Source organism: Gymnoscopelus braueri, assembly GCF_963280865.1.
Source record: "Gymnoscopelus braueri genome assembly, chromosome: 14".
Lineage (NCBI taxonomy): Eukaryota > Metazoa > Chordata > Actinopteri > Myctophiformes > Myctophidae > Gymnoscopelus > Gymnoscopelus braueri.
In genome coordinates this window covers 43171048-43187077 of record NC_137619.1, presented here as the reverse complement: position 1 = coordinate 43187077, position 16030 = coordinate 43171048, and the positions used below count along the sequence as shown (strand labels likewise).

Below are 16030 nucleotides of genomic sequence, written 5' to 3'. Positions count from 1 at the left end.
ATGCTTGTTTTTTTTCTGTTTTGTTTCTTATTTGTTTTTAATAAATGTTCAAAATAACTTAATTCATTCATTCATTTAAGTCCATAGGCTGGGGTCACAATATGTCTGTCGGTATATGATTATATTCTTTCCGGCAGATATTATGTGAATAAGTGAGCATTTTACAAAAGCAGGAGATTTGGCACACTGTTAGAGCATGCCCTGCAATTCTTGCTGTCCTATGTTTTTCGCTTTTTTCTCTTTCTTCTCTCTTTCTCCGGACTGCGCCCCAGGCCAGTGCAATAACTGGATGGGGGGCGCACTACAAATACCGAACATATGAACCTATGAACCTGGTTACCACGGGAAAATCTGTGACGGCCCTATAGCCAAAGATATTCCTTAGGACGGGCATGCTCAGAGTAAAATGCATAATTCCTTCAAATGTTGCACACATCTACTGGGCTAAATGAGGTGCGTGTGCGTGCGTGCGTGCGTGTGTGTGTTTATTAGGTGTGACCCCGGCTGGGATGGGGACCGGTGTGAGGTGTGTGTTCAGATGCCAGGGTGCGTGCACGGCTCCTGTCACCAGCCCTGGCAGTGCACGTGTGACCCAGGCTGGACCGGACGCTTCTGTGACAAAGGTGACAACATGACTACATGCATTCCTCACATCGTTATAGTAGTGCTACATATAGTAATAGTCATATAGTAATACACTGTAGTTATTACATAGTTAACACGCCATAGTTACATAGTAAGGCAGTAGGCTCTATGCGCAGCAGCCATATTGGAGAGAAATTGGGCCTCTCAGAGTTACACATCTGTAAGGGGCCATTTGGAAACCCCTCACACTTTGAGACCCACTGGTATAGCAGAGCGTTTCCAGTGAGCCAACATGCACCCTGATTAGGTATTTGACCAGAATGGAACAGAGCCTTAATTAGCATCATTGGTAACACCTTTCCAATATGGCTGCTGTGCATCGAGCCTATTGGACTGAGTTAACCAGTGAACTTTTGTTTCTCTATAATTATATAGGAAATGTTGGCTGTCTCAGAGCCATCTCAATGGCTGAGGAACAGGGACTAGAAAACCTCTGTCAGACACCATGTATTTCCAAGATAACAGATATAGCCCTTGTGAAAATATTGTTATTTTGAGAGCATATTGCCCAACAATATGAATACATTTTCATATGTTTTAGAAACACAATATTACACTCGAATGTGTATGATGGTTGCAGAACTCGGCACAAGTGCCTCGTTCCTGACCGCATCACTGTGACGCCAATATATGTAATATTGCTTATAGTAATAGACCATAATTTCAAAGTAATATACCATCGTTACATAGTAATACACTGTGGTTATTACATAGTAATACGCCATAGTTACACATTATCAATACCCTGTAGTTACATATTAATACAACTTATCCATGTGTGTGTGTGTGTGTGTATTGCCTCCCAGACATCCATGTGTGTTCCAGAGAGCGTCCGTGTCTCAACGGAGCCACCTGCGTCACAGACGACACCGGAGAATACTCCTGTCTGTGTCCAGATGGTTACCACGGAAACCACTGTCAACTGAAGACGGGACCGTGTCACCAGAGACGGTCAGTCACGCACCATACTAACCCTAAACTAGACACCTACTAGTGATGTCACATCCACATCAATGGAAATGCATGCAGAACCAATGGAAATACATGCAAAACCAATGGAAATGTATGGAGAACCAATGGAAATGCATGCAGAACCAATGGAAATGCACGCAGAACCAATGGAAATGCATGCATCTGTACAATGGAAATGCATGGAGAACCAATGGAAATGCATGCATCTGTACAATGGAAATGCATGCAGAACCAATGGAAATACATGCAAAACCAATGGAAATGTATGGAGAACCAATGGAAATGCACGCAGAAAAAAAAAGTTCTGTGGAAACGGCAGCTTCTCTGTCGTCTCGATCGACTGAAGCGTTGTGTAGTCAGCACAATGGATTTAATACCTGGATATGGTTACAACGTGCTGTGGGCAATTTGACATGGAGGGAGCGCATGATTTGCCATTACTTGCGACAGCCAACTTCTGACCAGACACACTGTCAGAACTACATCTAGCGGTGCAGGAGAGTCTGAAAATAGTTCTGAGAACGCCCCTTGCGAAGTTCTGATTGACGACATTTTGTAGTTATAACCTACCCCACCCACACAAAGTTCTGAATGATAACATTTTGTAGTTATAACCTACCCCATCCACACAAAGTTCTGAATGATAACATTTTGTAGTTATAACCTACCCCATCCACACAAAGTTCTGAATGATAACATTTTGTAGTTATAACCTACCCCATCCACACAAAGTTCTGAATGATAACATTTTGTAGTTATAACCTACCCCATCCACACAAAGTTCTGATGTTCTGACAGAGCATGAACTGGGCTTAACACTAACCCGTCCCATATCCCCCAGGTCTCCCTGTAAGAACGGTGGCCTGTGCGAGGACGACGAAGGCTTCGCCACGGAGCTGCGTTGTCGCTGTCTGGCCGGCTTCACGGGCGCACGCTGCGAGACGGACATGGACGACTGTCTCATGAGACCGTGTGCCAACGGCGCCACCTGCCTGGACGCGGTCAACCGCTTCTCCTGCCTGTGTCCCCGTGGCTTCAGCGGACGCTTCTGCACGGTCAACCTGGACGACTGCGCCAGCGCTCCCTGCCTCAACGCCGGGAGGTGTTTGGACCGAGCCGGGACCTTCCAGTGTCTCTGTCGGCCCGGCTACGCCGGCAGGACATGTCAGGAGGAAGTCTGGAAGGGACAGACCACACACAAGGTTATTAATTTTTTATTGTTTTGTTTGTTTAATAAGCACACTATACAGTTTTAGTTGGTATACTTTTTGTAAAGCCTAATTTGTTCTTTTTTATTAGTAAAATTCTAGTTTTAGTTATTTCATTATTGGAATTGTTTCATTAAAAGTGTTTTATTAAAAGGTTAAAGCTCTATATTGTGATAGCAATCATTGCTATAGAGTGTTCAGGTGACCTGAGCACTTTCCTCTGAGCAGGAGAAAGAACCCATTCATCAGCTTCATTTGTATATTGTTCCAAATCCAATTTGGGAAAAATTCATCTGCTAACGTTTTTAGATGGAGACGGGGAGACCCCCTGTTACTGAACAAACACTCTATAGCAACAATTACTATGTGAATAAAGAGCTATTAAACACTTATTTTAACTATAAAATATCACTTACACCCCCCTTTAACTTTAAAAATCGTACAGACCCATCCCAGTGATGAAGAACAAGGACGAGGACACGCTGGAGTGACACTAGGACAGCAAGATCACTGGACCACCACAAGAAACTCCACTCACACCAGCAGCAGCAGCAGCAGCAGCAGCAGCAGCAGCAGCAGCAGCAGCAGCAGCAGCAGCAGCAGCGGTATTAGTGGTACTCGTGGTGCTAGTAGTGCTAGTAGTACTAGTAATGGAGACAGGCTGTTGAAGATCTCCGTAAAGGAGGTGGTGACACAGAGGGGTTCCTCAGGCATCTCTGAGGTCCAGTTGGCCACCATGTTGGTTCTGGGTGGGATGACACTGGCCGTGGTCCTGCTCACAGCTGGACTCGTGTTCAGGGGACTCTGGTACCGAGGACACGCATCGTCACAGCAACAGCAACAACAACAACAACAACAGCATCAGCAGCAGCAGCAGAGCGAGGCGATCTGTGCAGAGCAGGAATACAAGATCTGCTTCCTGCACGCAGCCTCTGGACAGGAAGTGGAGAAGAAGAGACTCAACACTGAGGTCATATAGGAGCTTTCATCGCAACGCTCGTTGTATGTTGCTAGGAGGCGAGGCGAGCCAAACTCGTCGGACATATCCGGCCCGCCCTTGGTTGGGTAATCCAGTGGTTCTCAAGCTTTTTAATTTCAAGGTTGGATTTGCATCAGGCCACGGACCCTCGTTTGATGGGACCCCCACAATGTAAAATCCTCGGTGTTAATATAACTCTGAGTTGTGTTTTTGCAGCTACGCCTAAACCCTTAATCCCTTAATCCTAACCTTAACCTCACAAAGAACACGGTGAGGGGGTGTACCGTCCTGATGCAGTGAGCTATCCAAGTCACTGCTCCATTGGGGTTGTGGATGTTATTTAAACTTGCTTCCGGGTCTTCGCCATAAGCTCGCTTGGGAATTAACCTGGCGTCACCAGGCTTTCCACACGGAGGAAAGCCTGGTTTTCGTTCTAAAACTGAGCCATGTGATCCGGTCTAAACTGAGCCATGCGATCCGGTCTGAGCCGTGGGATCCGTGTGATCCAGTCTGGAAACAAAGGGGGAATAAATGGTTTCCGGTGGTGTGTGCCGGTTGGCGTCGCATAGTTTTTGTTCCCCACATAATGCGAATCAATTAGTTTAGTCTCGCTAGTCACGCTAGAGTTAGAATAAAATAGGGATATACTAAACGATTATTATACCAAACGAAACAAAAGGATTTTTACCAAACTAAACACATTTTAAACGAGGGGTAACATTTTGGAGGTGCACCGGCGCTCTGGTTTCCACCATGGGTTATATCCTCTAGTCTAGACTGGATCAGAAAACCGAAATAGGAGTTGGTCCCAGGCTACTTGGGAATCATATTTTCGCGTTCTACATGGAACGGTGACCCTACAGTGCCACACTGTAATAATAATAGTAAGTGATAATAGAGCTGTGATGTAGTTGTGTCATCTGTCAGTCACATGAACATTCACTGCTTTTTCTTCGATACACATTTTGGAGGAAAAGAAAAGAAACATCGTATGTACAGCTAGTTATTGTTTTCTACAATATTGTTTTTATATAGAACTGGAGAATGCACTGACTGAAGACTCAGACATATGTATGTACTGTATATTTGTGCGCTGTGAATCACTGTATGTATACACTGCTGTCTGTTGATGTATAAATATAATATATTGGTGTAATTTATTTGTGGAAGGTGAATGTGATGTTCTTGTCTAGGAAGCAATTTTTTTATACGGCATTGTGTACAATAAATGTGTGTATGTGTGTCTATTAAATGCTCAAAGTGTTCTTATACCAACACAACACATTTCTCTATCTATCCATCCATCCATTCTATAAATCTTTGTAAATGATAAATTAGGCTAACTGATTATCGTCCACTGTTGATCATCAGCCAGGTTGGATACCACATGAATTTCCTACCGTCAACGAAATCACTGCGTGTGTATGTAATGTGATATATGCCCCCCCACCAACACTATAGCCAGCAGAGGAAGTGAACCCCCCCTCCCACCAGAAAAGATGAGATTTCATGCAGCAGGTGACAATCTACCATACCACAGACAGACAGACCGACAGACAGGCAGGCAGGCAGGCAGGCAGACAGACAGAGTTCAGTGGTTAATATGACTGAAAGATGGTATATGATGGAGCAGCTGTGTGCTCATCATGACTGCATGCATTGTGTATTACTACTGTACAAATATGAGGGTTGTGGAAACCTCATGCAGTATGTCCAAAACTGTTACTTTTCACGGTTCAAATTAAAAAACAAGCTCAAAAGGGCTTCATGAAGACCCTTTTGTGCACGTGTCGAGTATCATACAGTAGATGTATTTTTATCGAGTCTGACTTTTACTTTCGTATCCAATTCATGAGTCATGGTCTCTACCCCCTCTCAAAATCTGCAGGCAAAGCTGTAGCCTACTACTCCAGTCCGTACATGCACAAAAAAAAAACACATAAAGTGCTGACCCTGCATGGTTGTTAACTCGGAACCAGTGTGCACTGTATTAGTCTGTATTTTTCAATAGATATTGGTTTTAATCCTGTCTGTGTCTAGCCTGGTAAACACCCCCTCCTTCCGGAAATCTCATGCATTGCATTGCATTTGGTTTCAGGAAGGAGGGTCTGGGATTGCTCACAGAGTAAAGCTGCCCGAACCGCTGCGCATACGAACCAATCAGCGGCTGCTAGGGGCGGGATCATCCAATCACCTGCCTAGCAGCTTGAAAAAATGAAACTCCGTCTGTCATCGATTCTGCGCCCGAAGTCTCAGATGCAAGTACGCTGTGAAACAAAATGTGTGTCGCAAGCTTCTTCCATTTGACTGAGTGAGGTTAGTCTGTGTCGGATTCTGTCACAAGTTCCCTGTATTCCTCAATGGGTGGCAGTGGTGGGGCGCATCAGGTGAAAGCCGATATTACACTCGACGTAAACAGGGTGTAAACGAGGAAATAAGATGGCACTCAGGAACAGACAGGATTAAAACATATCTATTGTACACAGGTTCCTAATGTCGAGTTAACATTCGTGGCTACAGGGTCAGCACTTTGTTTTTGTCTTTGTACATGTACAGAGAAGTACCGGTTTTGCGCAGAGATTTCCAGTGACTATAGGGGGGTAGAGACCAAGACTATCATAGATACGAAAGCAAAAGCCTGACTCAATAAAATACATCTATGATAGTCTTGATCCAAGGTTACATCCACGCTAGATTTGACGGTCGCCATCTTGTAGGGTTCTTGGGTTCCATGTTCCCCGCTTACCAAAGGGGGTTAGTGTTAGTTAGGGTTGTAAGCGGGAAACATAGAACCTGGGGAACATCCTCATAAGCTGTTAATAAGGTTGCCAACAGTTGAAATACGTAATTGTATAAGACATATTATAGATATTATTGCACTGATAAGGGACACTTTGTTCCTTATTTTGGGGAATTAATCAATGACACACTTCTTGCACACTGCACTCATGCTTCAAACATTTGTTTTCATCTCTCCACAGGTGGAACTCATCAGGGCTGAGTGGCCAATTCAGCTAGACAGGGACAATTTTTTTTTTTAATGTTCAGTAGAATTCCAATAATTACTTAAAATCATGACCGTGCATTTCTTCACTGCAAAATATGATTGTGCAAATTATGCTGTTCAAATTACCAAGGTGCAAACACACTGTGCAATTGCAAAGAATCCATAATTCAATCAATCAGTAAGGTTGCAATATACAATGTACACCATGGGGCTAAAGAATGGGTCAGAAGCTGTGTTCACGTTCACTTGTCCCATTGGAATGAATAGACTACAACCTACTTCTGGTGACCACCTACGTCAAAGATACAGTGTAAACCGGAGATGGTGGGTCTTGCTTTCCTATTGGTGTTGGCTCCTTCTCTCCTCCTAAAAAAAAAGAGGTGACCTCCATCCAGCTCGCTTCTCCAGTTCGACACAAATAAGGACCCGGCTCCAGTTTAACTTTAAAATATTTTTATTTGCTTTTAAAATAAACATTGGTTTTACAAATTCAGAAAATAAAATCATTAGTAGATTATTAACAGTCTTTTTTGTAGGATTTTCTTTAATACATATACAGTATATATACTTTTAAATCTCGTCTGTGTTCCCAACAAGAGGAGAAAAGAAAAGAGTCGGTACCATAGAGATACCAGTGAGCTCAGTTATAGAACCAACACCTCACATAACTGGGGAAGGAACTCAAACAGAGTGAAGGGTGGGAATCGACCCAAGACAACCAAAGACAGAACCCAGACGTGAACAGCAGAAAGCCATGTTGTAAGTAACACACTTTAGAATCCAGTGTTAACTTCACTCCGAGAGAGTGAACAAATGGAACCAAATGGACCTTTATGGGTCTGTAACTCCGAAAGATACTTTTTTTTTTTCATTAATACTTATATTAATGTTATATGACCATTCAAATTGTAGTGTTTTGCCAACTATTTGGGGGCCCACTTGCAATACCCTCACGGCCCACCTGTGGTCCCCGGCCCCACATGGTTTAGAATCACTGACCTAACAGAAAGACATGGTTGAACTGGGGCAGACTGGTTGGACTGGGACAATTCCATGTTCTCTGCCTTCAAACAGAATAGTCTTTGTCCTCTCTGTAAGACATGCTGGGACATTGAGCCAATGTTATAACCGGGTTCATCAAATATTCATCATCTGTGTGTGCGTGTGTGTGCGTGCGCACGTGTGTGTGTGTGTGTGTGTGTGTGTGTGTGTGTGTGTGTGTGTGTGTGTGTGTGTGTGTGTGTGTGCTGTATAAGCAGTTGTACTTTATGCAGACTGTGGGAGTGTCAACAGTACTGAGAGTACAGCAGCAAGCCTAGTTTGAAATAATGGTTTCACTTAATATCGTTACTTAACAGCTCTAGTTTGAAATAAATATTACATTTTCAGCGTTTATAAATCATCGCTCCAGGTTGAAATAAAGGTTTTTTATTCTCAGCGTTATATTGATAAGAGCTCTAGATTGAAGCAAAAAGTGTGATTCTCAGTATTGTTAATATTAGCGCTTTAGTTTGAAAAGAAGGTTCTATTAGTGTTGAGGGCTTTAGTTTGAAAAGAAGGTTCTATTAGCGTTGTTAAGGGTTTAGTTTGAAAAGAAGGTTCTATTAGCGTTGTTGAGGGCTTTAGTTTGAAATAGTTTTATTAGCGTTGTTGAGGGCTTTAGTTTGAAAAGAAGGTTCTATTAGCGTTGAGGGGTTTAGTTTGAAATTGTTTTATTAATCCATTAAGACCTACAGCCGATTCTACGAAATGCCTTCTAAACACTTTTTTTCAAAAAATGTAAAAGAAATGGCACACACACCCATTTACAGTTGAATGGGTTGATTACTGTGTGTGTGTGTGTGTGTGTGTGTGTGTGTGTGTGTGTGTGTGTGTGTGTGTGTGTGTGTGCCTGCGTGCGGAGGGGACCTTCCTCCTCAATTACACTGATGAAAGAAAAACGTAAAGATTCTCTCTCACACACACACACACACTTCCATTCTTTTGTATTCTCTCCATCGCTTCAGTTCATCTGATGAGTATTATCAAATATTTAAAACGGTACAACCCCCCCCCCCCGCCACCCCATCTGTAACCATGGCAACACCCCTCCCATGCAAGTGTAACCATGGCGACCAATTTTTGACTACTGCATTAAGAATTAAAGGCAGAGGGTTGATTTCCAATGATAATTATGGGCTGTTAGCAGGTAATTTATCAGAGGCAAGGAGATTAGTAGTAGTAGTAATGATAATAATAATGATTAACTGTGTTTCACAGGAGATATAATGACACTGTTACTCGTTAATCCAGTCAACCGGGACCTTCCTGTATCTTTCTGTGAGATTTTACATGACAGTTTAAACCATTAACTCCTTTAGTTTCTTTGTTCATTCTATTTTAAACAATTAACTCATTTAGTTTTATTGTTCTTCGCAATTTAAACCATTAGATCGTTTAGTTTCATTGTTCTTTCTTATTTTACAAAGATCAAAAGAGGTCACGCACATCCATCTACCATTTAAAGGCACGTGCTGAACTCAAAAGAACCTATCAGTCTAAAGAAAAAACGCCACTTGTTCTTGTGGATACCACAATAAAGTCGCAGAAGGGAGCTACAATGTGGGAATACACGAGCAGTTTCATTGTTCTTTCTAATTTAAACAATTAACTCATTATTATTATAATATTTATAATCAACTTATTATTATTATTATTATTATTATTATTATTATTATTACTGTGAATATTCAACCAAAAAGCAGAGTAGATTAATCACTCAAGGTCCCAGAATGCATTTCCTGTCCAACAGTAGTCCTAATAATAAAAACGGTCAGCCAGCTGGCCAATCAGCTACTTAATCAACAAGCCTATTAGCAAGCTAGCCAGTCACCCAGAGACCCAGTCATCCCAGACACACAGAGAAGGGCTGAGTAAACTACCATAAGAGTTCAAACATAAACAACATTAGGGTAGACATCATCCAGGCCTTGTCTAATACACTGTTTCTCAACGTCTGGTCTGGGGCCCACCAGGGGTCCAAATGGATCCTTGAAGTCCAATACATTCCAAGTGTTGATTTAACTCTGAGACTGAACAAATGGAACCAAATAGACCTGTTCACTCTCAAGAGTTACAGACCTGTAAAAGTCCATTCTGACCCCCCTGGTGGTCCGCAGACCCGACGTTGAGAACCAGTGGTCTAATCGAGGCCTTGGTATCAATGGACCAATGCAAATCGGCCGCAGGATGATGACATCAGCGTAGAATGCGGTTTAATGCGGTAATTATGGAGCATTAATAGTTTTCACACAGTTTTCTTAAAATAGTTTGTCAATATGTCAAGAAACAAAGAATGAGTGTATATTCTTACGTTTTACTCATAGAAAGGTTTGGGTTTAAGGCGAAGGTTTAAAAGGAAGAAAAAAGCATTTAAATCGCAAAGACTTCATTAACTGAGGGAATACAAATCCATCTGGTTCCATTTGTACTGTCTTAAAGACATTATGACTCCACTCATTACACACATCCAATACGTTCCCATCTACACTGAGCTGTCAATCAGTGTGGGGCGGGGCTAAAGAGCCAATCAGAGAACATATGAGAAGGCAATTATACCAACAGTAGTTCGAAAGCCCGCTTCGTCGTACGACGGTGTCACGCAATGAAAATAGCCAAAATATCCGTGACGCGTTGTGTGAGCTTACAGGTTGGCTATTTTCACCGCGCAAAACCGTCGTACGACAAAGCAGAAATTCGGCGTGAGACAGAATGCAGTGGGATGTCAAACCAATGAAAACGTATGAGACAGCTAAACCTGTCAGATTAGCGTAACTTTAAAGATCTTTACACACCGGGGAGCGTGACAAACCATATGCTAATTGCCTACAAGCATTTTGCACCATAACTATTGATATAGTTAATGCCTCACTCATACAGGTTAATGCCTTTATTCACTGTGAAAATCTGCCTTAAAAATTGCGTTGCCTATTGGGCAAAAAGGGGGGAAAAATGCCACCAGGTGTGTAAGTACCTTAAATCATGGACCTTATTGAAATGTAAAACACACACATTTCAGAACAGAAAAACAAAGAAAACTTGTGTTACTTTTGAAAGCTGTTCCAGAAGTTTCACGATTCAGAACAAAAACAAACTGGTAACTTAAATTAACAAAAAAAATTTAGACAAGCAGGAAACTAACTGTGATTCATAACTGCATGATTATATTTCACGTGAACAGATCTCCAAACCCATCTAGAGAGGTCAAAAAGACTATCAATACAATTAGACTTATCAATACTAATCAATACATTTACCCTGCAGGGCTTGTCAAAGAAGAGCTGTTAGTCTGCATGAACCCCAGGGCAGTGGCTTTTCTGGATCATCGTTCGCGGCCCACCCATCGGGGCCCACCCATCCGCGGATCAGGGTTTGCGGCCCACCCATCTGACCTGTGGGCCGTTGAGAACCAGTGCCCTAGCACCCCTATTCTGTCGTAATAGCAGAACATTCAGTAAATAAAAAAAAAACATTCTGCGAAAATAGGCAAACATTCGTCGAAAAAGGTGAACATTCTGCAAAAACTAGACGAACATTCGGTGAACATTGGCGAACATTCGTCTGAAAATAGGCAAACATTCGACGAAGACAGCACATCTACGAGATGTGCTCTCTCCGCTATATGTGACGAGTACGGTACAGCGGAAGTGTACAGGGTTTAAGTGGTTTAACAGCTGCTTACCCACAATGCAGCAGGTGAGCGTCAACCAGTGGAGATGAGTGGGTTTAGATGAACGATCACCATAAAGAAACATCTGTCCAGCGTCTGTCCAAACATCTGTCCGACAGACAAAACAGCAGGTACTGCCTTCTGTTTTACATTTCGTATCAGTGAAAATTAAATCCAGGATAATAAATACATGATCTACTTCTGTTCCGACAGTAGTGTCTGTGAAGTTTTAGAAGCATGGGAGAATTTATTTGAGGGTTTTAGGGCCCCTGGGGCTTTTTTGTGTTATCCTTTTAGCAAAACTTTTGACTGTATAACTTGTACTGTAAATAATATTGTCAATAAAGTATTAAATCAATCAATCAATCAATCAATCAAAAGGGTAGACAGTTATGTTTGTCTCTGTAGGACAGACAGACAGTGTTGTTTGTCTCTGGTTGCCATGGTGATCTGTTTGTCTCTGGTTGCCATGGTGATCTGTTTCTAACAACAACATGACTCTTCCGCCATCTTACATTAACACAACGGAGGTTGCTGATTGGTTGAAAAGCCATGGGTTGTGTTGAAAGGCGTCTCGGAGGACGTAACCCCCACAAATACTGAATCTATCCAAATATCGTCGCTGTGGGGTGGAAACCTTGTATGTCCAAAACAGTTCCTTTTTTATTATTATTTTAACATTTTATTAACATTTTAAAATAGTGAAAATAGCCAATCTACAAGCTCACACGTTCTGAGCTTGTAGATTATTATCTTGCAGGCTATTTTCACTAGTTTTGTGTGACACTCTTGTATGACAAAGTAGGGCGTTAATTTACCAAAAAAATAACATTTTGAAACATGGAGATACAAGGTTTCTGTCCGACAGCAACGATATGTAAAGACAGACGATAGCCAATCAACAATCAGGTTAATAAACAAACATGATCAGGAAGTCTGTAAACAATCAACAAAAACAAGGTGGAGTCATCAATCGTGCGATAGTTTGATTAGGCATCAGTTTTTTTAAGACGTAATTAGTGAGTTGCCTCATCACGTTTACGTGTGATTAACGGCAACAAAAACATCAAAGTAGGTGATTAAATAATGATAATAATCATAAAATACATGAAATGACAAGGAAATACTAAATGAAAATGTCAGTGAACAGAAAGTCAGTGTGCACCATGTATGTATCTAGTGTGTGTGTGTGTGTGTGTGTGTGTGTGTGTGTGTGTGTGTGTGTGTGTGTGATTTGTAGAATACAGTATATCTACAGTATGTACATTACGTATTGTAGTGCAAGGAGTCTCTTCAATAATGATTTCTTACTTTTTAGTTTTTACCATACTTGTGACTGATTCACACACACACACACACACACACCCACACACACACACACACACACACACGTACGCGCACGCACACACACACGTGTCCATACATTATGGCTATATATCCTGGATGGGTGAGTTCTGACGGTTGTTACGAAAAACGGATCACAGTGACCAATGAGAGAGCTGAGAATTTAAGAGTCAGGCAACGACTGATGAAGACAGCGGTGTGATGAAGGTTAAAACCGTCGCACGTAATCGCACACTGGAAACCACATAGCGTGACGATTTTCACCGCACAACGCTGTCTTGTGACGAAGCATAAATTTGCATACTCCAAACCGAAGTCCAGCTCTTTTTTTCAGCTTAGGGCAGGCCTGTGGCAAAAAAAACTAAACAATTTTGCCCACTATTTGGGGGCCCACTTGCAATACCCTCACGGCCCACCAGTGGTCCTCGGCCCACAGGTTGAGAATCACCGTTTTATACTCAATGCGGCTCTGCCCCAAAGTCGTAATTTAGACCCCGCCTGTACCGTGCTGGAAGGGTGATTTGACCACGAATCACCACTGTTTGTTTACCTGCTTCGACATAAATTTGGAGATTTCGCCATTTCTGCCGACAGACACAGTGGACAAAGAGTGTATTAATCGTCATCAGGTTGTGTTTGTAGTCACTCAGAGAGCGAAAACTGTTCATGGTACATCGATGGCAGATGGTAGAAATAAAACAATGTAAATAATTAGGTGTCTGACCAATCCCACACAGTGTTTCTGCGCTGAAGTTACGATAGTTAGAAAATCTCAGAGGTGCAAGAAGTGCCGAAACTTACTTCGGCACTGCAATGCGTTTCTTTGTTTGTTCTGCAGAAAATGACGCAATTGGGTTTCTTAATGACCTGCCAAAACCGGGAAAAGGTTCCGGCTTCGCTTGGAGTATGCTGCTGACTAATTTAGCCGAAGCCTCGCAACGTGGCATTCCGCGACTCGTTGCGAGCTCGTAGGTCAGGCGTCTTCGTCGCGCGACGAAGTGCGAATCGGACATTTTAGAGGAGTGATGAAGACAGCGGTCTGATGAAGGTTAGAGGGCGTATAAACGTGTCGCACGTTGCGTTAAGTCTGTCTTTTAATTCCTCATTTCTAGTCCCACTGTCTGACTGACAGACAGACAGACAGACAGACAGACAGACAGCCTGTCTGTCTGCCTTCAAAGGTTCTCAACCTTTTCTGGATCAGGGCCCATTTGAAAACCTGTGAAGCGTTTGCGGCCCACCCATCTGAACACTTAACCCGGCAGTGAGCGATCAGATGGGTGGGCCACGTGCATTAGTTTATTTTAAGGATCAATAAATCAATTTTTTTTCCCCCATTACATAAAAATCGTATTAATATGATCTTAGTATTTTGCCAATAACTTGGAGGCCCACTTGAACATCCTCACGGCCCATCGGTGGGACCCCGACCCACAGGCTGTGCGTGAGGATGAGGAGCAGAGGGCGGTGATGAAGGTCAGTCCAGCAGCGTGCCGTGCTCCTGGGCTCGGGTCAGGCTGTCCTTGCGGAGGAGGTGATGGACGCCCATCCTCTTCGGACTCTTCTGGTGCCGAGGAGGGCCGTGGTGACCGCCGGGGGGCGGCGGACTAGGGGGGGCGGAGGAGGAGCTAAACTCCCCGGAGATGACGTCATCTCCCTCCTCCACCTCCTCCTCCACCTCCTCTCCTTCGGACTCTTCCCTCCTCCCGTAGCTGTGGGTGGGGCTGTCTGTCATGGCGGCGATGACCGTGTCGCCGCTGGCCACGTCCTGGTCCTCCAGAGGAGGCGGCGGCGGCGGCGGCGGCTCCAGGTCGAGGAGCCCGGATCCGCGCCTCCAAACGCCTCCCCCTACTCCTCTCTCCTCCTCGTCCTCTCTGTCCGGGGACACATCCCCTCCTCCTCTCCTGTGGGCGGAGTCGGAGGAGTCCGTGTGGCCCTGGTGCGTCCAGCTCCTCCTGAGGTCCAGCGGCGCCTCCTGGACGGCTCCCGGCTGTCCGGCGCTGACCGTCGGCTCCTTGGCGGAGGAGGGGGAGTACTCGGAGGAGAAGGAGGTGCGGTGGAGGGCGTGGTCGGCGTGGGACGACGGCACCGTCTTCTCCACGAACAGCTTCTGCCAGTTGGCCAGCAGGAGGTCCTCCTCCTCGGAGCAGGAGGTGGCGGAGGAGGAGAAGGAGGCGGGGCCTCCTCCTCCGCCGGGGGGGGTCTGCTGCATGGTCGGCTGGGGGCTGGAGAACGGACTGGACTCGTCGTCGGCGCGGCGGTGGCGGCTGCGGCCCCGGCGGTCCGCCACGCCCCCTCCGGACGAGCAGGAGGATGAGGAGGAGGGGGAGGGGAAGGAGGCCATGTGGTCGGAGGACGAGGAGGAGGTGGCTCCGCCCCCCTGGCCGTGGAGAGAGGAGGAGGAGGCGCCGGCCGGGTCGGCGGTCACCAGGCTGAGGGAGATGGCCTGAGGTAGGGAGGTCAGGAGGAGGAAATATCAATCCACCATTAATTGCCACACAGATAATTGCGATTAACGATTTAATTGTGTTTTTCCTTTGAACATTGGAACTTAAGATTACATTTTTTGTTAGGTTTTTGGGCTTTGTAAACCAAAAAAAGCACAGGGCAGATAATTATGATAAATTACTTAAATATACAAAGAAATGACTAGTGCCAACAATCAAAATAAATCTAAGTGTGTTTAAAAATAGTTTTTGAAAATCGCAAAAAGTAGGAACATTTTTCAACATGGAAAACGATCATGGAAAACGATTATGACGATCATGCAAATATAATTGCGAAAAAGTTGTGAGTAGGCAATTATTATGTAATAGCTGTGAGAGTGATTATTATGCAAGGGATAATGTATGGGGAGGTGGTCATTATTGAAAATTAAAGCCTGCTTATTACAAGGCTACTTAACTCTCTCAGTGCCAATGAAATAAAAAAATATGTTCATACTATGCCAGCAATTTATTTATTTATTTTTAAGTAAAAAAAAAGTGCTCAGGAGCCGAGATACAGCCTTTTTCAGTAATAAGTTAAACAAGAAGTGAATGGAGCAGCAAATCTTCGGATCACGATATCTTGGGTTCTGAACATTCTTTTCCAAATGTTTTCTTATTTTTTTAATTTTTTTTAAACTCAGGATTTTTTGTTCTTGGCACTGAGGGCATTCAGAAAAA

The 16030-nt window shown here is 43.7% G+C and overlaps 2 protein-coding genes across 2 annotated transcripts in view; one reads left to right on the top strand and one right to left on the bottom strand.

Annotated features, from left to right (window-relative positions):
* Nucleotides 1-4467, top strand: part of dlk2 (delta-like 2 homolog) — a 24930-nt gene extending 20463 nt beyond the window's left edge. The window contains exons 4-7 of the mRNA XM_080449827.1: nt 493-623; nt 1452-1596; nt 2459-2819; nt 3271-4467. Of these exons, the coding sequence (XP_080305953.1) occupies nt 493-623; nt 1452-1596; nt 2459-2819; nt 3271-3804 (1171 nt within the window). The 3' untranslated portion in view covers nt 3805-4467. The remainder of the gene's footprint in view (nt 1-492; nt 624-1451; nt 1597-2458; nt 2820-3270) is intronic.
* Nucleotides 4468-8904: 4437 nt separating this feature from the next.
* Nucleotides 8905-16030, bottom strand: part of tjap1 (tight junction associated protein 1 (peripheral)) — a 52951-nt gene continuing 45825 nt past the window's right edge. Inside the window, exon 11 of the mRNA XM_080449822.1 lies at nt 8905-15309. Coding sequence (XP_080305948.1) covers nt 14341-15309 — 969 coding nt within the window. The 3' untranslated portion in view covers nt 8905-14340. The remainder of the gene's footprint in view (nt 15310-16030) is intronic.